This window comes from Pantherophis guttatus, chromosome 1 (assembly GCF_059756535.1).
Source record: "Pantherophis guttatus breed Tessera chromosome 1, ASM5975653v1, whole genome shotgun sequence".
Lineage (NCBI taxonomy): Eukaryota > Metazoa > Chordata > Lepidosauria > Squamata > Colubridae > Pantherophis > Pantherophis guttatus.
In genome coordinates, this window is record NC_142063.1 from 257,825,054 (window position 1) to 257,849,547 (window position 24,494).

A 24,494-nucleotide genomic window follows, 5' to 3' on the forward strand; every position below is an offset into this window, starting at 1 on the left:
ACGGCGGCGTTACAAAGCATGGCTTTTTAAAACTATTCTAAATTTCAGTACCTGCGCTCTGCTAGCTTTGAATATAGTGGAAATCACAAGGTGGGGTTGTCTGGTGAAAAAAGAAGAGGAAGGCCACGATTGTGTGATTGAAGCTCTTTCACACATCACATGCACAGTGTATATAAAAAGAGGTGGGGATTTGATCACACCACTCCTGTCACTACCTTGACTTTTTGACACAAACGCTCCTCTAGTGCTCCTGTCAAGAATGTATCAGGCTTTGTTTAGTAACTTTAGTTTAACATTTAAGCAGGGGAAATATGATTCCAGATCCATTCAGTGTCATCTGCAGTGGGATTTATAGCAACAATCTTCTGGTGAATGGCAGAAGTACTAAAATCAACACAAGTGAGGAAAACCCAAAACAAATGAGAAGCTTCAAAGATGCTTTTATTTTAAAGGCAACTGGACTTTCTGGTTTCTCTTTAAGACGTTTCACTTCTCATCCAAGAAGCTTCTTCAGTTCTAACTAACTTGTGGGGCATGGAAGGGGTTTATACTCTCTGCAAAAGGCCAGACAACAGTCTTATTGAAACTACCTTGGTGCTAATAATCTGTGTCCTCTTACATAGTAAGAACTGTGGATGAGAAGTGAAAAGTCTTAAAGAAAAAATCAGACATTCCAGGTGCCTTTAAATAAAAATACCTTTGGGACAATCGTGACCTGGATGAATGAGAACCTCTATAGACAAATGAGAAGTTGTTCATCAAGAATAATTTTAATTCTACTTCCGATGTGGTTTCATTATTTTCAAAGAGTAATTCAAAGGGAAAGCTCATCTGTAACGTCTATCCTTGGTAAGCATTTTCCGCAACTCTCCAGATAAAATATTTTTCCCAACACAACAATGGAACCTGTATTTCTTAAAATCAATATTTGTACTCAGATGCAATTTAGTTGTTTTCTTCCCTACTTCCTGTACTGCAGGGTAAAATAGAAAAAAAAAAGTTACTATTGAAGGGCTAATATTGCACTGTATGAAAAAAATGAATCTATCATTACAGATAGTTCTCGATTTATAACTACAATTGGGACCAGAATTTCCATTGCTAATCAAAGCAATTGTTAAGTGAATTGTGCCCAATTTTATGATCTTTCTTAACTCAGTTGTAAGTGAATCACTGCAGTTGTTAAATGAATAGTGCAGTCATTAAGTGAATGACCAACTTTCCCCATTGACTTTGTTTTTCAGAAGTTGGCTGGGAAGTTGCAAATGGTAATTACATAACCCTGAGACACTGCAGTTGTCATAAATACATGGCAGTTGCTAAGACCCGAATTTTGATTACATGACCATGGGGATACTGCAGTAGTCATAGGTGTGTTTTTCATAAGCACCTGGTCATACAGTAAGTCACTTTTTTCAGTGCTGTTGTAACTTTGAACAGTCACTAAACAAATGGATGTAAATCAAGGATTATCTGTATTATTCTTTTGTTATCAAGGCTTTAAAGTATTCAAGGTATTTAAGCTGCAACAAACGAATGGCAATAAAGAAAGGTCACACATGCAACTTTGAATTTTTCAACTGAGAATTTCTTAGAAGATGTCATTAAATCCAAAACATTCACTGAGTACTTACAGTCAACCAAATGGTGGATGATGGAAGATGTAACTACATATTCAGGACAAACAAGCATATAATTCAATGAGCAATATATTTCCAATGAGAAGACAGACTCTTGCTAAACAAACCCTGATATAGCTCATACTGTACTCTCCAAATCAATGTCATATGCCTATTACAGCTGATGGGGTTTTTGTGTGCTTTTGAGTCATTGTTGACTTTTGATGGCTGCCTGGACTAGCCCTGCAATCTTGCCAAGATTTCAGAAACGACTTGCCCTTGTCTTCTTCCTAGCATTGTGAAGGACTGACAGTACAAGTTCACTCAGCTTTCTTTGTACTTAAGGCAGGACTAGAACTTTTGGTCTCCAGGTTTCTAGACTGGGTATATTGATTTTCTCTACAGCAAATATTGACAAAAGTATATTATTTTCAAAATATTCACTGTAATTAGGTGTAGCCCCAAAAGGTGCAAGTATATATGTAGAATTTGTTGGAATGTAATATTGGCGTCTCCAGATAGCTGAACAGTATAGAGCTGTCTTTTGCAAATGCATTCAGCACAATCTATTCAGCAACAAATTACTGTAAGAATAACAAGAACAGTACAGTACAACCAAAACCAGTAAAGACAGTTGTACGTGCACTATATTGCAAGGATCAAAACCAGGTCACAAAGAATATAACTGTGGTTTGTTGCATGGTCAGCCAGATGTTTAGATTGGATTTGGCATTTTTATCCACTTACCAAGTTATTCCCAAGGACCTGGGATAAGCAAGTTATTGTTTGATGGTGTGTTAAAGGTATTATCATAGCATATAAGTAGCTCCAAGTAATTGCTGCTTTTTGCAGTTGAAAGATAATGATTTTTGTCAATGTTGATGGTGTTTAAGTAGTGCTCCAATTTTTGGGATTGCACCAGAACAAATTCTCCCTCTTTTCATGTGTTTCCTTTCACATGGTGTGAGATCTAAGCTTGTTAAAAAATAAAGTTCATCTTAGTTATCACTTGAGATTGATACTCTCTATAATTAGATTCCATATAATGAAGTGTACATTCAAATAGATTTTCATACTCACTTCAGGTAGCATCTTTGCTTTCTTTTGTCATTGTTTTCTACTTCTTTTTTTATTTTATTTTATAATTTTAAAAAGTTTTTAACAATTTTCCTCTTTGCAACATTTCCGCATCGTTATACATCCGCTATATATCCATTTTTTCCCCTTAACAACTATATATCTATACATGTGGTTCCATTATCCTTTATACCAGTGGTGAAATACTACCGGTTCTGTGGATGTGGCTTGGTCAGCTTGGTGTGGTTTGGTGGGCGTGGCTTGGTGGGCATGGCAGGGGAAGGATACTGCAAAATCTCCATTCCCACCCCACCCCTGGGGGAAGAATATTGCAAAATCTCCATTCCCATCCCACTCTGGGGCCAGCCAGAGGTGGCATTTGCTGGTTCTCTGAACTACTCAAAATTTCCACTACCGGTTCTCCAGAACCTGTCAGAACCTGCTGGATTTCACCCCTGCTTTATACATATTAACATATATATTTATACAGATTTATTACTATTTTCTAACTCCTAAGTCTTCTTTCTTTGATATTTTCTTAGCTTTTGCACCTGTCCTCCAGCTATTTATACCATTCATTCCATACCAAATAATAATCTGTTTCTCCTTTATCTTTTATTTCTTTTGTAAGTCTATCCATCTCAGCACACTCTAGCACTTTTCTTATCACACTTTCCTCTGATGGTATAGTGTTATTCTTCCAGTTTTGCGCATACACAATTCTGGCTGCGGTTATAACATGTAATATTAAGTACTGTATTTTTTATCATAATTTTCTGTAAGTATGCCTAATAGGAATAATTCTGGTTTCAATTCTATTTGTTGTTGGGTTATCTCTTCAAGCCACTTTCTACTTCTATTTGCAGGTCTTTTTATTTTGTGATTTCTCTTCAGCTCTTTCTCTTATGTTCTGCTGTGTCTAGGTACTACCACATCCACGCATTTTTGTCTTTCTTATCAACAATTTTTACATCTCTGATTGTTATTATTATTTATTAAATTTATATGCAGCCCATATCACTATCATATTATTTTGGGTAGCTGAATGCCTGCAACATAGTTTATAAATTAAACTGAATTATTTATATGTATTCCAGGATATCAGCTTTTTCCCCTTTTTCTAATTTATTTCACAAACAAGAAAACACAAAATCTAGAAATTTCTTTGTTGATGAAAGACCTATTTGCCAAAGAAAGTCCTTTCATGTAGGTCAGGAGAACATTTTAGTCTTTGAAGTAATGCTGGGTTTTTGTTGTGTACTGCGTGAGTCCTTCATAGCACTTTGTAATGGAAATCACCATTATTGTCTATATTGTGTATACTGTCAGATTGAAAAACAGCTGAAGGCATCACTGAAGGTTTAGTAAATTGCAACCTGGCTTCAATAGATACTTCCAAACAGAAGATAAAGAATAATAGCTAGCTATAACTCAGTATAACTATAATTAACCACCAATGTCCATTAAAACAAATTGTTCCTCTTTTCATGTGTTTCTTTTCATATGGTGTGAGATCTGAGCTTGTTAAAAATAAAGGAAAGATCAACTTAATTGTCACTTGAGATTGATCCTCCTTATAGATAACTGTTCATGTGTGCTGAGCAATTAGATTCCATATAGTGAAGTGTAAATTTGAGTGGATTTTCATACTTGCTTCAGCTGATCTTCTAATTGCATGGCTGAGTGACATAATTTGATGGAGGGTGGATTAATTTGGAAATAAGTAGACCTAGACCTGGCAGGACAAAGTTCCAAATAGCGCAGTCTTGGAACATGCTGGAATTTCTAGCATGTATACACTATTGAAACAGCGACGTCTACGCTGGCTGGGGCATGTCGTGAGAATGGCTGATGGTCAGATTCTGAAAGATCTCCTGTATGGAGAATTAGTGCAGGGAAAACGCCTCAGAGAGAGACCACAGCTGCTATATAAGGATATCTGCAAAAGGGACCTAAAGGCCCTGGGAATGGACATTAACAACTGAGAAAACTTGACCTCTGATCATTCAGCTTGGAGGCTAAAGACGCAGCATGGCCTTCTCCAATTCGAAGAGACACTTGTTCGGCAGGCTGAGGCAAAGAGGCAGTCCTGGAACCAGCAAAATCTGGGGGCTGGGCAGGGGACAGAATGTATCCGCCCTCAGTGTGGAAGGGATTGCCACTCTCGAATTGGCCTTTTTAGTCACATCAAATGCTGTTTCAGGACCTCTTTCCAGAGCATGATACCATAGTCTCTTGAGACTGAAGATGCCAATGAAGTAGACCTGTAGCCTTTATTTTCTGAAGTTATCCCCTCCTTGTATGTATTTCAAGTGAGCATATTTGCTGCACATCCTGTGAGTGATGTTTGTGGTCTGAACACTACCCCTGGTTTATTGTTGGGGTTTTGTTTTATAGAATTGGAACTCATTGTCAGCAAAGTATTGATTTTTCTTCTTGGATTTCTTCAAAGATTTTATTTGGTCCATTTTCACAACAGTGTGTTTATGAATTCTTCAGTACCATCCCCCCCCCCTCTCTCTCTCCTCCCTCCCTCCCTCTCTCTCTCTCTGTGTTTTTCATTAGGGATGAAAAGGAACAATATAAAATATATTCATGTTTCTTCCACTAGAGGTCATCAAAACAATATTTTTGTCTGTTTGCTCTTCTAGTAAGCAATATATTTCAACCAAGTCTCAGGTTAAATCATCTGCTTCAATGTTATCATTTTTAATATTTTAAACATGCAAAGCACATTACAAATTTAATTATATACTATTTATAATATTTCCATGTTGGAAGAAAGAGCTGAGGCTCTATTTGCCCATTGGCAGGTTGGTCACACTTTATAATAAGCCAGAATTTTTATTATGATGTTAAAAAATACCAGTATATTTTGCCAATGTTGGCCCTTTCTGGGGGCATGATTAGGACAGTACATTTGTTAGCTCCATGCATATCTTGCATTATGTCAAAACAAGATCCTTGTTTTGTTGTTCTCTGAACAAGCCTGAATTAGAAACTAGAGATTTATTGTATTCTCAGTTTAAGATTATGTTTTATTAGAAAAGCAGTTATTCCATTTAGCTGTAAGGCTTAAACAAGCCATAGTTAAAAAATTCTTGCTTTGATTAGCTACTCCTAACACCAAGAGACAATCAGACTGTTAGATTTTTATGAACCAGCTTGTTTGCTCAATCCCAACAAGTCTGGACTCATAACTACGAACTCTGATTTCATAACAATACTCTTATTGAATTCAGATCTAAACAAGTTTAATCAAAACAGTCTCAGCCATCTAGATCTAATCAAGTTCCTTTATGTTAATCTGTCATTTCACATCATACTTATAGCTCATCCAACTTTAATGTTGATTCTTCTTCAATGAGAAATCTCTCCTTTATTCAGGCTTTATATTAATGTACGTTGCTGCCATTTTAGAGAGCATAATCATAGTGTCACAGGGTTAGAAGGGACCTTAGAGGTCTTCTAGACCAACCCTCTGCTCAAGGCAGGAATCCTTATACCATCCTAGACAAATGGTTGTCCAATGTTTTCTTGAAAACCTCCAGTTGGAGAACCCACAACTCTAGAAGCCAAGCTGTTCCTTTGATTAATTGTTCTCACTGTCAAAAAAAATTTCCTTCTTAGTTCCAGGTTGAATCTCTTTCCAATGAGCAATGCCCTATTGTTTCTTCTCCTGCCCTCAGGTGCTATGGAGAATAAATCAACTTCATTGTCTCTTGACTAGTCCTTCAAGTATCAGAAGACAGTAATGTCACCCCTATGTCTTCTCTTTGCTAGGCTAAACATACCTGGTTCTCTTAACTGTTCATCATACGATTTAGCCTGCAGACCCCTTATTATCCTTGTTGCTCTTCTCTGCACTCTTTTTAGTACCTCAGCATTTTTATGTATTGGAGTGTCCAGACCAGGTCAAGTAATTGTGATTTCCTTATCTGGAGAACAAAGAAACCTACAATTCAAAAATGGTTGAAGAACAGTTGCTAGACAAATACCCATGAACTGGGTTAGAGCATTTTAATGGGGGCTCTATTATAGGCTAATGTAATCCCACCCGCATTGTTGTGTTACCAAGTAAAAGCTCCCACGAAAAATTGAAATGTTAAAGGAGCCTGGATAGCTCAGCAGACTAATGCATTGTAATTTAACTCCAGTTGTCTGCAATTAGTAAGTTTGAATCTCGCCAGGCTCAAGGTTGACTCAGCCTTCCATCCTTTCTAAGGTAGGTAAATTGAGGACCCAGTTTGTGGGGGCAATAAGCTGACTTTGTAAAAATATACAAAAGTATAAAGGCTATTGCTTAACGCATTGTAAGCCGCCCTGAGTCTCCGGAGAAGGGTGGCATATAAATCAAATTTAAAAAAAAAGAGAGAGAGAGAAGGTTGATATGGAATGAATGCCTATCAGGAGAAATAAAAATAGTGTGTTAGCACTTGATGTGATTGATGTGATTTAGATTGATTAAAAATCATCCTATTTTTGTGATAATATTAGCATTTAGCCATTTGAAATAACTGGCAGACTAAGAGCGTTCCATGAACTGGAATAGGGAATTCTAAGTTTGTTGCATATTCTGGATTGTTTTTATTTTTGTGCAGCATCAAAAAGGAAGAGAATCCATGTAGGGCTGCATGTAATTGGTTCTGGGTTTCCTCAAAGACTTTTTTTACATTGTCAGGACAAATCTATCTAAAAGCTGAACTGCTATCCTGGACATATTAATTCTTGAGACCATATCTGCCAAGACCCTCTGCAATAATTAATTGATTAAAATAAAATGTGTGTTTTTGTGAGTGTGCATGTTTCTATCCCACCTAAACTCAGAAAGGAAAAATAATCATAGTTGTGACATAATATGTACAATTCAGTTTCTTTTAATAAACTGGGTTTTTAAGATCAATCCCATCTGAAATTAGGAAAAAAAAAACTGAATTAGGAATAGGAAATTATTGCGGTCCCCATATGTATTGTGTCTACCAGTAAGTCATGCACTTGGTTCTTATCAGACTCCTCTCTTGTTTGATTTTTAAACAATATGCTTTCATTGGTAACTTCTAATTTTTATGTGGTAACCTTGTATGCTGCAAAATAAAGTATCAGACATTACGCACTTGGTTTTTACAGAATTTCCCCCAGGCCTCCTGTAGCCATCATAGGCATTCTTACAAGATAAAAAATGGATATAGTCTGTATTTGATGTGGGAGCCTATGCATCTTCCCTCCTCCCCCTCAAAAAGAGAGAGAAATCAAGATAAGATGTACTGAGAGAAACCATCATGGATAGAGAAGCTGTAAGCGTTAACAAGCTACAGCCTCATCAATTTGCTTTCATTCCTTCCTTCCTTCTTCCTTCTACCATGGCAGCCATTTTGTATCTAGGTACTACTTTGTTTTTTATTTTTTCCAATTTTCTGAACCAGTATTCTCAAAAGCCTTTAAGATATCCATTTTGATGCTTATCAGTTGTTGCCTAGGAGCAAGTGGACTGAAACTCTTCCCCAAAATTCCATCTCCAACATTTTGTCATCTTTGTACCTTTTTAGGTAAGATGTTTGCAAGCCGCCCAGAGTCATCTCTAGACAAGATGAGTGTCACACAAATTTAATAAATAAATAAAATTATTTCTCATTATTATACTTTTTAAATCTGCACACAATTTACAGTATAGACCTCCAGAGTCCTCTCCTCCTCCCCACCCCCCACCCCCCCAAAAAATCCCATAGGATAATATCAGTACTTTATTTTTCCTGGTGTTGCATTAGCCATTTGAAGCTTAAAGGATTAAAAAGGGATTTGTTCCATTTTGTGGAACACGGATGTGCACATCTTTAGCAAACCACATGGTGTCACTTTTTATCTACAGTTCACTGTGCTGCAAATTACTCCAAGGGAAAATTGCACTGTAAACTTGAAATCTCCTGCTGACTTCATGATTGATTCTAAACAAGGCTTCATTGTGAAATGACCCATTTACAGAGATTTATTGGGGATACAAGTGCAATCACTTTTCATGTTCAACCTTCCAGTGTTTTCGTATTGTTTTTCCCCATTCTTTTCCTATTGAAGAAAAGCCACAGACTGGGAAACAAAATAAGAACCTGCAGTACTCCTAATGTTGCTGAACTATAACATCCAATAGCCCTATTCAGCATAACCAGTGGCATATTTGGGGTTTTAATTCAACATTATCTGGGAAATCACTTCTGGGTCATGTAACAGGCCAAACGAATTTTACCTTTTAAGAACAGTGTGTTTGCTGGTAATGAAAACATACAACATAAGCAACATATATACTTTCTATGTTGCCACATAAACCATTTGTCCAAAACAAGAGTCTCTTTAACTTATAATTATGAAATAAGCTTCAAAAATGAGGAATGATAATCTGAAAGAAATTTTCAGAAGCCATGAGGAAGTATTTGAGTACGATTTGTGTGTATAATGTATTCTTCTGCCCATTCCCCTTTCTTTCTGATTCCTTTGTAAACCATCTAGCTTTTACAGCAAATTACTTCTTGGTATGTGTACATACATGTAAGGGCCTGGCTCATTATTGTGTTTGTGCCTGCACTTTCCCTCAAACCCAGCTGGCTAATGTTTTGAGAGGGAGGATGAAAGTACTTGGGCATACTTTGCCCCCATGGTAGGTGGGATGACTCAGATGCTTGAATCATCAGATGCCATCTGAAAATATCTCTTCTGCTAAGCCTACTAAGCTTAGCTTTGGACATGTTTGGGGCTGCATTAGAAGGGTATGTGGAAAACAAGCAATGTCGGACCAGATGGCCAGTGAGGTACATGATACTGAAAATTCATCCACATTAGGTTTCCATATGTTTGATCTTCTGTTGTAACTCTGACACAGCATAAAACATGTCTAAACTCCTGTTTTGCCTGACTCAGGCACAAGCAGGTGTATACTATTTGCACAACACAATTATTTGAGTCATTGGTGGTGGTATCTCATGGGAATAGAAGGAGCCAATTCTCTCATGCAATTAATTTAGATTTACTCAAAAGACATCTAATTCTTGCACTGTACTTAAAACTACATCACCCAGCTTGTTATGTTGTGGGAAGGGGTGGGGGACCCTAATGAGAAAAAGAGTACATAAAAAAGCAGGTTTACTACTTAAGCATGATAGCATTATAGCCTCTCTAAATCAGTTGATGATATAATAATGTTTGACGGTCCTCTCACAATAAGGACACATTAAAGGATGGCAGGTGACTTCGGGCCATTTATTCTCACTCAGACCAACCCTTTTCACAAGACTATTGTTTGGGGAAAATAGGAGGGAGTATTAGATTTGTTCACTGCCTTGAGTTACATACATGCAGAGATACCAATTGGGTAAAAATTTAGTAATAATGACAATGAAGTGTTCATGAAATACCACCATGCATTTCTTGGAAAAATAAGTGGGGATTCTGTATTCCAAAACTTATGATTTTTTAACCAAATTAGTATGATGCTATGCTCCCAGAGCTATTAGTTAGGTCCCTTGACTGGCTAATGAGTTATGTATCTCAAGAATCCCTTTCCTTTGTAGCATTTTCTTTAACAATAGCAATAGCACTACTGCTTCATAGTGCTTTACAGCCCTTTCTAAGCGGTTTAGTCAGCATATTGCCCCCAACAATCTGGGTTCTCATTTTACTGACCTCAGAAGTATGGAAAGCTGAGTCAACCTTGAGCCTGGTGAGAATCAAACTGCTGGCAGTCAGAATTAGCCAGCAAAACTGCATTTTAACCACCACAGCTTTAGCATCTGGTTAGATCCCTAGTTCTTTCCATGCTCTTCACTTGATCAGGCTGACACTGGGCTATCATGTTGAGTTATGACTAGTTTCTAAAAACACTGACAAATTGTAATACGTATAGGAAAGAAGGGCCAGGGTCATTATAGTTTTGAAAATAAGTTGACCAAGAAATCTTGGTTTACTCAGGCCTGGAGAAAATATGCTAAAGATGATTATGGAGAGGCTAGACTTATTTTGTTGCTCTGCAGACTATAACACCAGGTCCACATTTCAATTAAACATTGAAGAAGTGCCTAACTCTGAGATTTCTTGGTTAAAATGGTAAAAAAGGATATTCTTGCCATTGTTGAAGATATAGTCAGGTATGCCAAAAAATGTTGCTTTATAATATTGCATTTCTTTCATTTAAGAAGCATTCACAACCAGGATACAATTGAGGAGGAAGATTTTATATAATGAAATAAACTTGATGAGAGGAGGTCATTGATCAGGTCAGTCACCTTTCAACTTTTCTATTTTGTATTGCTTTGGGATAGGACATTTGGAGGCTAAACATTATTATGCCTGGCAGGAAGGGAGAAGTAATGGCAGAGATAACTTTCAGTTCTGATTGTTCCATGCCCTATAGGTAGCCACATAATAATACCCCATTACTATAATTTTTCTGATGTTCTAGTGGTAGATCCTGTTAGGCCACTGGAAATTCTAAATCAAAAACATCTTCAGAATGTGCATTTTTTTCCTACCCAAAAATCGGTGTGTATTTTTAGTATTGTTGTTCAATACTGTAAATAATATTATGAATCATTAGTGGGCAGTTTTGACTGTAAAGTGCATTCTGAATAAAGATGGAGAAATAACCTGAATTTATAAAGACACTGAAAACATTAATAGAAATATTGTCCAAGATTTTACTGCAAACCAATGGGTTTGGTCACAAAAATGGTACATATAACCATGTTAAGTACATTACAATGGTGGTATACATTATGAGCCTTTAAAGTTTTTTTTTTTCTTTTAAATATTCATTTAGCATTGCAATCAACTGTACACATCTTTTTACAAATACATACAACAAGGAATGCAAGCAAACAATACCCATAAATAATGCCCAAGTTTACAGATTATGAACAAAAAAAATGAACTAACCCAAAAGATTAGCAGACAACAGCTGGGGCATTTTGGTCCATAGAAACCATTTCTAAAAATAGAAATATTTATATACATATCTTTCTGTATATATATATTTCCATAGCAGCAATGCTTTCTTCAAGCATTTGGGATACAAGTAGTTGAAGCCCATTTGAACTATATATTTTTTACATATTTTTCTTAAAAAAATCACTATCTACATTTATTAATTTATTGTCTTCCAAATATGGAAGGAACGAACAATGCCCCACACTGCCCTCCAAGTGTCACATAGACACCTCTGAGCTAAGTCCATCTGGGGGAATATACAAATCACACTCCTGCCATTTGTCCATGTTACACACTCGCTCACACATGAATCCAAAAGCACTCTTGTGATAAAAACTTCAGAGTTCACAAAGATCTCAACGTCCGGAGGGGGAAAAAAGGCACGTCTTCATAAAGTTCTCTTCACATCCAGAAAGATCTCCAAGTTGGGGGCGCTATGCTCGCCAATCAAGGACACTCAAGGAGTTTTGTTCTGAGGCTTATACTTTAGAGCAATCTATGGCAGCAGCTGCATTTTTTCCCTTCTCCTTTTAGAACTTGCAACCGTGATGTAGCACCACTTGGGTGACTGGGAAGAACCAGTAGTGAAATGTCATGAGTTCACTCAAAAGGAGTTAAATGTGCTCTTCCAGTTGGACAAGAACAACACCCCCCCTTCAAAAAAAAAAAAAAAAGCTTTCAGCAAACGATAAAGAGTTTGAAATTAAGGCTGCAAAGCTGCCACACAGTGGGAAGATGTGCAAAAAATTTCTTATCTTTCAAGATGACCAGGCAACTGGCAGCTCGATCAGAATGCCAAAAGAACGATTATTATTTTTTTTAAAAAAAAGAAAAGAAATCATAAAATTCAAAGGAAAGAATCCATGGGGGGAGCATAGGAAAAGCCCAGAAATGCTTCAGCAGCCTCTTTGACGCTGGCAGTGATGAGGATGCTGTCTGAAGACTGGCCAATGGAGTTTGGGACAGGCTCCTCTGTAAACTCAGGGTCAAAGTGTCGCAGATCATTGGGCCCGCTCTGCAAGAAAATAAGAGGTATTTGGTTGTTAAATGGTAAACTGCAAGGACACTTAATGCTACACTGTCTTCCAATTCAAAAGTGAATACTCAAGGATCTGATGAAGCCACATTTTCCTAAGAGTAAATGGAAACCAATTCTCAGGTTTCTTCTCACTGTTGACCATTCCTGAGGTCATATAAGGTCCAAGCCAACTTTCTGCATTGGGGAGAAGTCAAAGGTGCAGAAATTGCAGCTGCCAGAATTCCCAGCTAATGTAGCCAAATAATTCTGGAAGTTGTAGTTCCAGGTTATCTGAAAGCTGGCTACCAAGGTTTTAAGCATTTTAGGCACTCTGTATAGGGGAGGGGTGTGTGTGTAACATGCCAATATTAATTAGTCCTGGTGGTTCTCAAAACTAACACCCAAAAGGCATGCTCATTCAGTAGCCTATGCAGACAAAAGTCTGGATCCACAAATTCTGCTGTACATACTAGAACAGTTTCCCATTTCTCTGCAGCCTCCTCTACCTCTTGAATAAGTCCAAGAAACACTTAGGGCAAAGGAACTTTTCCTGCAGTTTATCTAGATTCAATCTGCCTATCTTGTCCAGGACAGCCTCAGTATCAAAGAACATTTACTTTTAACAGCAGGGCAAATTCAAAACTAAATTACTATGGAATTTAGGCCCACTGAAGCCAGTGAATTTGCTTTCATGTGTATGATAATGAGACTTATCACCAGTGTCCAGCAGACCTCTGAAAATCATTTGATAACTGAAACGCTTCTTTAAATCCACTACTGTGCTCTCGGGTTTAAAAAGCAAACCTTTTAAATTATTAGTTAACTCAAAGTGGTGGAAAAAATACTCTGATGTATGTTTGTGTGTGTATAAAAAGAATTTTTTTTTGCCTTGCATTGGGCAAATCAATAGATGTATTATAACTGTATTTTGTAGGCTATAAAGCTTCTAATCTAGCAGAGACATGTTTAAGTCTTCTGTTAAGTCAAATGCAGGGTTTTTTTCCCCTCCAGTGATGGGTTATTAAGTGTCTGGAGAACTGAGACCTCCTGTGGAATCCTGGTGTGAACTCTGACACTTGCTCTTGATTTATGGACACATACACTTCTGACATCCCCAATAAAATAAATCTTCCCTGGCAATTATGCAATTAGAGAAGAGCCTGTAGTACAGTGGACTAAAGCACTGTTATTAACATCTGCTGCTTGCAATTACTGCAAGTTCAAATCTCACCAGGCTCAAGGTTGACTCAGCCTTCCCTCCTTTCAAAGGTAGGTGAAATGAGGACCCAGATTGAGGGGGCAATAAGATGACTTTGTATAAATATACAAAAGTATGAAGGCTATTGCTTAACGCACTGTAAGCCGCCCTGAGTCTCTGGAGAAGGGCGGCATATAAATTAAAGCAAAAAAAGAGAGCTCTTACCACATTTGGGTTAAAAGGTGGTGTAATCTTCTTATTTATAAGATCATCCCAGTTAATTGGAGAGAAGAAAATGTGATTTTTAATCTCCATCTGTTGAAATAATGGAAATTACATTAGTTTAAATGCAAAGAACTGAAACCGTCTAGACAAATTCTCAAATGCCTTTCACCTCTTTTCAAAAGTTATACTTACAAAGTCTTCCTTTGCTCCTAGCCTCTTAGTTCTGTCCTTCTGCAAAAGTCCTTCCAAAAGGTGTCTAGCAGAGTTGGTGATATTTGGCTTCAATTGTAGAGGTTTGTTCAAGATGTTGTCATACATTTCTGCTGTGTTTCTGCTGTAGAAAGGGGGCTGCAAGAAGAGTAGGGATAGTTACTATCCATTGTCTAACCTTACTGTTGTTATTTATTGATTTGCAAAATTTTGCATCTTGTCTTTCCTCTGGGAGTTCAAGGTATCATGCATGCCACTCCTTTCTCCAATTTTGTCCACAACCACTTGTGATGTAAACTAGACTGCAATCCTACTGAAATATTTTAACCACCCCATCATACAGTCTCTGAGCTTTGATGCAAGACTTACTTTAATGCAATATCCATTAAATAGTCAGATTGGTCTAATGGTTACTGCACCAGGCTAGAAACCAGGAAAATGAGTTCTAGTCCGATTTTAGGTATGAAAGCTGGCTGGATTATTTTGGGCCAGTCTCTCTCTCAGCCCAATTTATCTTACAAGGTTGTTGTGGGGAAATAAGGGAAGGAAATGTATTAGGTATGTTTGCTACCTCGAGTTATTTATAAAAATAAGGGAAGATTTAAAAGAACATTTTTTTCTTGAATTATCAAACCCATTAGGAGAAGGCTGCTGAAGAACCTCACCAGCAAATATGGGCATCGCTGATATTGCTCCATAAACTCCAACTGACTGTCAGTAGCACCAAAGGTTTTTATTTATTTCCTCTACTATAATTACTGGAGTGGCAAACATTCCCAGCAAGCAGATTAAATATGTCATTTCTATTCTTACTTACCAATCCATAAAGCATCTCGTACAAAACTGCCCCAAGGCACCACCAGTCCACAGTCCGGTCATAAGGTTGCTTGTGAAGGACTTCAGGGGCAAGGTACTATTGGACACAAATGAAAGAATGGGAACATTTGATTAGAAAAAAACCTGAAGGCTAATGGCAAATCTAAGATAAACCTACCCTTCTTTAGGCATTTTGCTCAAGGCAGACATGGGGAACCTGCAACCCTACATTATGACTCCAATTCTCTTGACCACTATCTTGTCAACTAAGATGGATTGGATACAGAGGACCACAGGTTCCTCACTGAAACAGCAAAATGCCTGGGGCTCACATATGTGAACTAGGGGCCAGGTCAATCTGGACAGTCAAACCAGTTTCTGCACCTTGAGCATTCTCTACAGGAACTCCAATAGAATTTTCTCTTTTTTTTAACCCTCTAGTGGCATATCCATCAAACAACACCACCCACTTTCACAAGGCTAGTACATAATGTCCTATAGTCTCATCAGGGAAACTCCTGCCATCGTCATGCAGTTGCACACTTACAACACCATCACGGGAGAAAGCAGAACTCAAGACTTACTTCAGGAGTGCCACAAAATGTGGAAGTTGTGCCGTTGTGTTCAATGTTCTCTTTGCAGAGTCCAAAGTCAGTCAAAACAATGTGGCCCTGAGAATCGAGCAAAATGTTCTCTGGCTTCAAGTCCCTGTGGCAAAGAATATGAAAGACGGGTCAGCTTCAAAATGTTACCTATCTGAAACTCTTGTCATTCGCATTTGTCCAATTTACAAGCTTTTCCCCAAATAAGTCACTGTCACTATAGTTTTCTAGATGTTTTTTTTTACCCACATCCAGTCCATATCCAGAAACAGCAACCCCTAACCCCTAATTATTTAGGAGTATAAAATTACTGATCTGAAAGCCCATAGCTAGCATTTTGGCAAAACAGCTTGTAAATTAGAACTCCGTTCTAATTTAATATGCATACATTAAGTAGGGTGCTTACCGGTATACAATGTTCAAAGAATGCAGGTAACCCAGTGCACTAGCTATTTCAGCAGCATAAAAACGAGCTCTTGGCTCCAGGAAGCAACGTTCCCTCTGGAGATGGTAGAACAACTGCAAGATAAGAAAGGGGGGGGGGAATCTATTAGTGATCCCCAAACCTTTGAACAATAAATTTAATTAAGCACAGACACTAAATTAGAGAGGATAATTGTCGGAAATGGCCTAGTAATCCTCTGGCTATTTCCTGCTATTAGAGGCTGGCAAGCAGGAGACTGAATCTAGCATCTCTACCTTTAGAGTCCCCCCTTTTTTTATAACAAACTAGGGCACTTAAGTGTGTGTTACTCTGGACTGACTTCTACTTTCCAGCAAGAACCTAACTCCATTCAACTACCCTTCCCTTTGGAGGGCCCAGGTGTCCCTTTTTGCTCACCTCTCCACCGTTGATGTAGTCTAGGACAAAATACAATTTGTCAGCTGTCTGGAAGGAAAAGTGAAGTCCCACCAGGAAAGGATGCTTCACATTCTTAAGGAGGACATTGCGTTCAGACATAATATGTTTCTCCTGGAAAATAAGAAGAGGTATGGAATCAATTGTTAGTATTCGCCAGAACAACACAACTGAATTGTTATAAAGCAAACCAAGTGACCGCAAGAAAAATCCTAAATTTATACCAACTCAAGAGGGCATAAAACAGCAACTAAGCACCTTTGGATTGATTTTCCACATTCTGCTTCAAAGTGGTGACTTTAAAAGTGGACATTCTGTAGGCTTTAAGATTTGTCTTTTCTGCTTCCTGTCTACTATTTGTTTACCATTGCGCTTTAGGAGGAGTTCTGGGAAGCTGAAAGCTTACTCATTATATTGTAATTTATGAACTGCCCTAAGGTAGAATTATTTTCTTGCTTGGAATTTATTTGGAACAAGATTAAGTCAATATTTACCTCCTTCTTTTTCAGGATTGCTTTTTTCTGGAGTACTTTTACTGCATAGAATTGTTCTTCTGCCTTGTGCCTTGCAAGGAGAACCTGAAAGAAACCAAAGTTCTTGTAAGTTTAAGGGCAATTCCAAAAAACCAAATTAAAACTACAATTTCCTTTTTGATAGTTGCAAAAATACAGCTCAGTATAATTATAGGCTTAAAGTTTTGTATCTGAAGGGCAATACTTTAAAGACAGAGTTAGGCAATGAAGCCATCAAACCCCTCTTGAAGATAATCCAAATTCTCTCAGTCTTTAAGATAAATTGTTCTTTCTCAAGAATACCAATTTAACTGCACTTATTCAATTTATTTTCTCAACTTCATACTAAGACAAATGTCTTGGATGAGACTGACTCTCCCAAGGCCATGGGGATGCATTTTAAAATCAGTCTTCAGAACAAAGGATCCATCTGGCTATAAAAGCAATGAATGTTTTATCCTTAAAAAGCAATAAACAAAATCAAGACATAGCCTACCTTTCCAAAACTACCTTTCCCAATAACTTTCAGGAAATGGAAATCTGATGGTTTAGCATGAGGGTTAGATGATGGGCCAAGGTTGATTTGCTGAGATGGACTAGGCTGCAATGGAAAAAAAAAATCAAAAGCGTTAGATTTTTGTACTGAAATAGTTGGATACAGACTTAAAAAACAACAAATACAATTGTAAGCTATTTTGTGATGGGGCTTCAGAAAACATGCCCACTTGGGCTTCAGGGAAATAAAATGCTTATTTAAAAATGTTGCCACATTTCCTGCTTTAAATGAGGCAGAGAAATGAGACATGGCTCTTTAAAAAATCTTCTCTTTTAAATTAGCGTGCTGGATCTTTATTTTAAAACATCTCTTTCCAAGTTCAATATACATGGAACTAAGGCCACTTACTGGAGGAGAAGGATTGGCATTCATAAGTTCTGGTTCTTGAGGCTGGGAAATTTTCAGAATTGATTGTACTTCAGGACTGCAAGGATAAGACAGAATGGAATTAGTCCAATTACAACATGCCTGGAATATGGAAATTATCTCACCGCAAGGCGGCAGGCTAACTCTAATTGAGCAAAATTCAGGCTGGCAAGCTTAGAAAAGGCGATTGAAACTGCTTATTAGGTTTCAAAGGTAAGATGGAAAAAGAGACACAACACAAACCTGAGCAAACAGACTCAGGTTTCTTCTGTAATTGTAAGTCAGAGAAAAGGAATGGCAGAGAGATCAAAAAAATTCAAACAAGATGCCATTTCTCTGGATAGTTTTAGTCCCTATTGGGGCAACAGAAACACATACTATTTTCTAAAGCCAGTACACGCCCGGCCCTTCTCAAAAACAACTCCCACTGAGTTCAACGAGATTTGCTTGTAAGTAAGTGGCATAGGATTGCAGTCACTATAACATACTTTTATAGTGAAACTCTTCACAAATTATTAAAGCATCCACACGCACATTCTTAAGTCTACTTCCTAAATATGCTGAACTCAGTGGAACCTGACTCTGTGTAAGTTATCCATAGACTAGAAGTTCAATTTACAAACAGATCGTGTTTCAACTCCTCTCCTCCCTGGGGAAGAAGTTAGGTAACATCGCACAAGGCTATAATTAAATTGTTAACTTCCGTGGTATCTATCATGCAGAAAAGCAAAACATACTTACTGTTTGCATGCATAGGAGTTGGTGGCTATTTTTTGAATGAAGTCGTTCAGCCCCATTCTTCTCTGTTTCATGAAAGCTGCAAATAAGAAAACACAGAAAATGAATCCCCATCAATCGACAACTTCCTTCGTGTTTTTTTAAATTTATTTAGATGCTCTTTAAATGTATTAAAATTGAAAAAAAATTAAAATTAGATGCTCCTTGTAAATGTATTTATTTAGGCGCTCTTTCATCCGGCACTCGGAAAATAATCTCAAAGGAAATCTTTCTGTGTGAGAGGCTGAGGAGGCGACGCGGCTCGGTGACCCTCGCTCGATCCCCCTTACTCACCGATCAAAATCGCCACCATTCCTCTCATCTTTGAATAAGTTAGGGTGGATCCCGAAGCTTCAGTTTTGACCGTCATCGCAGAGCGAGTTAAAAAAAAAAAAGACAGATAGCAATAATCCAAGCCGAAGGGTGGAAAAAACCCAGATCGATCTACGACCGAGTTAAGCGAATGAGCGAGTCAGCAAGCCAAGCCAGCCCGCCAGCCAGCCCAAGGAAAAAGCGCAAAAAGGATGCGTAGCAAGCTCAGCCGTTCTCGGGCTGCAAAGAAAACTCCCGGCTCAGGCGCTCGCCAAAGGCTTTATATAAACGAGGGCCCGGCGCTTAGCAGTGGGAGGAGGAGAGGAAAAAGGGGAGGAGCCCGCAGGGAACAATGAGGAAGAGGCTGAGTCGCCGTTCCGGGCGCCCGGGAGCCGCCAGAAGATACGCAAAGCCTGGCGCCCAGCCGCAGGCAGCGCGCGGACCGCCCTTCCCTTCCTTCCTCCTTTCGCTTTGACGTTTCCAAGAGTCAGGCCAGGCGGGCCTGCGGGAGGGGAGGGGAAGGGAGGGAGGGGCAACTCAGAAGCTTTTTTCAAGAGGTTAGGAAAAAGCAGTGCGACGTTGGGGTCGGAATCTAGGAAGGTTAGAGAGGGTATTTTTTTGTTAGTCCTGGGATCTTTGTGGGGGGAGGGGGGGAAGAGGGAGGGAGAGAGCGGGAAAGCAATAAGGGATTAATTAATTCTCCTTTTTTTCCCCTCCCCCACTCGCCTATTGAGAACTAGGGTGACCTTGGCTGCGTTCGTCGAGGGGAACCCAGCGGGGAAGGGGGCTTGGCGCGGTTTACAATTAGGCAAAATTGGCCACTTAGGACGGATTGCTCCGTTCCAAACGCAGCGCGGTTCTAAGACGGTGCGAGGCTCGGGGTGGGGGGTTCGGGTCCGTCTTTAAGTATTTTGTAGCTTTCCTTTAAGACTTTCACTAGTGGGATAAAGGAATGCCTTTGGCCACACTCTGCCATCTCTGTAGCTACAGTTAGTGTGCCCCCCCACCTCCCATTCCTGAATCGGATGCTTGGCGTCGCTTAAAAACTCTCGAGGAAGGGTTTAGACCAAAGGAGTGTGTCTTTGCGTTTGTGTGTGTTTGTTTGTTTGTTTCTCCCGTGCATCCGTCTCTTCCCCCCCCCCCGCTTCCTTTTGCCACAGCCCCGAGGAAAACCTATCTCTTATCTACTTGCAGCATGGTGGCATTTTTCTTCTGTCAGAAATGCCCCTAGGGGGAGACCTTATTGCAGGATCAGCTTGTACTACAGATAAGAATGGTCCTTGCGACATTCCCCCGAGTACTGTAGTTCGCAACTTTTGCCCCTGAGGAAACTCGCAAACGGAGCGTGACGCTGGCGGCTCGTTTTCGCTTTTCTCTCCCCCACCCCCACCCCCCCCGGGATCTGCACAGCTCGGCCCCCGAACAATATTCTCCGTTACTAGTCATAGGAACAGAGCGTTACGACGCGCGTTTTTGTCTTAGTCAGCCTTCTGCAATCTGGTGCGCGCTCCCCCCCCCCTCAAGTGGTGGGCTTGCAATGTCAGAATTCCCAGCCAGCCATTGCAGGCTGGTTGCCGGAGGGCGCCTGGTTGGGGAACTAGTCTGCCCGTTGCTTAATCCTGTAAACTGTTTAAGTGACAGCTTAGTTATAGAACATAGGAAACATGAAACTTCAAAGTGCCGGTACACTGCATTCAAAGTGTTTTGCGAGTAATTCCTCTCTCCCTATCTGCGCTCGCATATACATTGAACGTTTCCCGTTTCCTTTAACAGTTTGGCTTCCTAATTCAGTTACTCCGTGCAACACACCTATACAGGAATACATCTCATTAAAGTCCGTATGAATTATACAGTAAACACGGTCGGTGTGGACATTTTCGCTTCTATTCCAAAGCATCGGAATCCGCAAAGCATTTTGGCAACCTGTAGTTCCAAACTGTCTTTAGAGTTCCCTCTCTCCAGTAATTGACTGGCATTTAAAACTGGCAGCCTCTTTGCAAACCAGACCAGACTCCCCCTTCCCTTTCTCTTTTAAAAAAAACCACCTCAGAGCAAATTCCGGCAGTGAAACAATAACCGCTGGAGCCTAAGCAAAGCCTGGGCTTATCAGATGGTATTTATTAATGACCCAAAAGCGTACCAAACACAGCAGCAAACAGAGTGGTTGTCCATTGGCTACAATAGTTGGTACCATCTCAACAACCAGCTTTAAAAGGAATCCTTAACCAAAGGAGGCATCCGGGGGCGGGAAGGGGGATTAAGTCTGCTGCCACTCAAACTCATCAAAGTCAGAATCGGTGGGGGTGGGAGGGAGGAAGCTCGTGGTTTTCCAGAAGGCAAGGCAGTCAAGTAGCCCCCAAGAAAGGAGAAAGTGTAACAATCGTCTATCTATCCATTTCTTACCAAAATCCTCACCAGAAATAACTGCACTTTTTTTTCTTCTTCCTTGAGCCTCAATAATCCCTTCTTCCGTATCAGGTCTTTTAATGCCCGTTAAGTCTTTCGCCTCCGTTACGAAGAAAGGGGGAGCGGAGAAGTCCGGCTCGCGCGGCTCAAACTTTGTCCCGCAGCAAAAGCGACCGCAGCAGCGAGAGTCAGAGGTTGGTCAGGAATGGCCTTTTCAGTCAAGGAACCGCAGGGAGGGACTCAGGGAAACTGCGATTTCCTGCCCGGCTTTCTCAATTCAACCAACAAGAGCCCCTTGGAAGCAAGACCTTGGAGTTCACGCGGCTGCCTTGGGCTGTTCCCGAGAACACTTGGGGCCAAAACGTTCCAATACAAGTCGATAGATAAATAAATAAAATAATAAGCGGAGGGGGGAGGAGAAAAAAACCCGCACGATCTTCCCGAGCCGAAGAAAGCAATGGAAATTTCCATACAGTATTTGCAAAAGCCATGGAAGGAAACAGAGAAAAAAAAAAGTTGATTGCTTTACCCTATTATTATCACTGTGATCCCAGAAGAACAATGCGTCCCTCTGAAAGACTATTTATGTATTTATACGGCCGCTGCAATACAGCGGAACCCAAGAGGTTTGTTTATGTATGGATTAGGCCCAGATATCACCGGCCGGTGATCCAAAAACGCAGGTGGCAGGCAAGGCCCAGACTTGCAGAACAGATAATTGGAGAGCGCGAATGCGTGGGGGGGGGGCTGCCACATCTCATCACCCCGAAAATGACGCCAGCGGAATCCCTAGCCTCAAAGACGCTTTTTATCTTCAAGGGAGAACTACAGACCTTTTGACGGAACCGGAAGGGATGCCCCACCTGGTAGAGGCCTTGGTCCCTTATTGATAAGATTGCATTAAATAATATAGAATCGATTACATAACATATGTAAGGGGGGAGGAGATAGCAGCCTTCTCCACAGAATAGATCTTGTTGATTGATCAACTTTATTTTGTTGATTGTAACTCTGCCGTCAGGTACTGCCTCTGTGGTAACCTTCCCCACATATTTTTTGGGGGGTCACTTAATAAGGATGGGTGGGAATATAGGGGAACTTTGGAGGCCACTGATTTGGAGGGTGATGAAGCTTCAAATTTCATCCCTTTGCATCTTTCACCGTTCTTGCAACTTTACGCTTTGGGATCAAGTTATGAGACAGGTTCTCAGAAGGAATGCTACTGAATAACCCGAACGGGTGTTTTTCGCGTGCTTCTTTCTCAGGCTACCCACGACTCCTAGACGAGATTTGGGAGGAATGACTGCTAATTGAATTTATTTCCTTTTTTTTTTTTTAACAAACTCTGCCCCTCCCCTCTTCCAACGTAACATCTGCGTGCGCGCGCGCGCGCGCCCGAAAACATTTTTCGCTGCCGGGAAGCGGAACGGATGCTTTTGAAGTGCAGGTTACGCCGCAGAAGAACAACTCTTCCCTAAAGGGAAGAGCGCGCGACGGAGGCTGAGCTGAACCGTCCTCCTGTCCCACTGCTAATTTCTCTCTGGCTTGGCAAATGCAAGTTTGCAAAACGCAGCAAGGTCTCCGTTTGGTTAATTCGGCATCTAGAAGCCCGTGTAGCCGAATAATGAGAGCAACCGAGGCTTTAAAAGACATCAAGATCAGCTGCATTTCAGCGACAATTGCACAGCAGTCATAGCGCACAAAGCCAGTTCATTGGAAGTTCAGCCCCCCCCCCAGTCAAAAGATTGCCAGATGGCTTCTGTTTTCCAGCAGGGCTTGCTTTAGCGAAGAAAGGCAGAGCGCCCCCTGTAGCCGACTGCGACGTCCCCTTATAAACCATACATTCCATTGCTGACAACGCGCATGCTCCGTCACAGTTTTTCCTTTTCAGCCAACACAAGAAATTTCATCAAGGCACAGAAGCCATGAAAATATACTGCCGGTACTGTATTAGTTCCCAAATCGGAGGCAGGAAACATTAAGCCCTCCAACTAATGCTGAGCTACAACTCCTGGCAGCATCGCCAGCAAAGACCAGAAGTGATGAATTCAGGGATCTGTACTTCTGTAAGGTGCACAACAAGGTCATTTCTAATTTGAGTTCCTTTCTTTCTTGGTCTGTCAGCATTCTTTTTCAAGGTTGTCGAACTATGGAATTAACTAGTCCAAGTCTCAATGATACTCAATGGGTGCCATCTCAAAGCAAATGCTCTTGGAACAATTTAGATGTTCCGGCACCCCTATACTTACAAAAGGAAGAAAAGCCCAGGATCATGTTAATTAGTTCCAATCAACTATCTGTGGTAACATTATGCAAAGGATAATGGAAAGCACCTATAAAACTGAAGGAAGCCAATGCTTACAACATGTGGACACTATGGGGGGGGGGACCTTTAAAAGATGTGCAATTCCACATCTCTATTTGAGGCTTGTCTAAAGCCTGAAGAGCTACTTGCAGCTGTATTCAGAGTGCTAGCCAGGCTGCCTCAATATATGACAGGTTTCACACACATTACAGTCTGAGTGAACAAAGCTAGTTCAAAGATTTTGTCTACTTGCTCAAGCCAAAGAGAGCTCTTTAACTGAACTTACAGACCCATTCATGGTCTCAGTGCTACTTCACCCTTTTCCAGAGTCTTTTCTCTTTAAAAGCCCTGAAAGGAAACTAAAAGTCGGCATAAGAAGCTGAGTTCAAAACAACTATAGCTACTACACCGCCCCCCCCATTCTCTGAAGACATTTAGATCCACTACAACTTCCTCCATCTCATTCCTTCAGTTTGCTTTCAAAGAGGGTTTTTCCATCATTTCCACAGCATCAAAAAAAAAAGAAAAGAAAAGAAAAGAAAAAGAGTCCAATCCTTGTATGGCTTGCTTACTTGATAAAAGTAATTACAATTTGTAAGTATCCCTCCCCTTCCAAAGTTTCAATCACTGTTCCTCCAGATAAATTGTTGAAAAAGTCCCCCCCCCTTA

General features: G+C 40.0%; 1 protein-coding gene across 5 annotated transcripts in view; it reads right to left on the reverse strand.

Moving 5' to 3' along the window:
* Nucleotides 1–11,360: 11,360 nt before the first annotated feature.
* Nucleotides 11,361–24,494, reverse strand: part of SGK1 (serum/glucocorticoid regulated kinase 1) — an 89,213-nt gene continuing 76,079 nt past the window's right edge. For 2 of the 5 annotated variants that reach the window (XM_034418846.3, XM_034418849.3), the window contains 11 exons: nucleotides 18,767–18,842; nucleotides 18,008–18,083; nucleotides 17,600–17,704; nucleotides 17,086–17,169; nucleotides 16,574–16,705; nucleotides 16,139–16,251; nucleotides 15,715–15,838; nucleotides 15,132–15,227; nucleotides 14,297–14,452; nucleotides 14,105–14,194; nucleotides 11,361–12,678 (listed from right to left, as the gene is read on the reverse strand). In XM_034418846.3, coding sequence (XP_034274737.1) covers nucleotides 12,511–12,678; nucleotides 14,105–14,194; nucleotides 14,297–14,452; nucleotides 15,132–15,227; nucleotides 15,715–15,838; nucleotides 16,139–16,251; nucleotides 16,574–16,705; nucleotides 17,086–17,169; nucleotides 17,600–17,704; nucleotides 18,008–18,083; nucleotides 18,767–18,842 — 1,220 coding nt within the window. In that variant the 3' untranslated portion in view covers nucleotides 11,361–12,510. Of the gene's footprint in view, nucleotides 12,679–14,104; nucleotides 14,195–14,296; nucleotides 14,453–15,131; nucleotides 15,228–15,714; nucleotides 15,839–16,138; nucleotides 16,252–16,573; nucleotides 16,706–17,085; nucleotides 17,170–17,599; nucleotides 17,705–18,007; nucleotides 18,084–18,766; nucleotides 18,843–19,096; nucleotides 21,005–21,517; nucleotides 22,094–24,494 lie in introns of those variants that run through there. The other 3 variants (XM_034418850.3, XM_034418851.3, XM_034418848.3) reach the window with 3 other exon arrangements.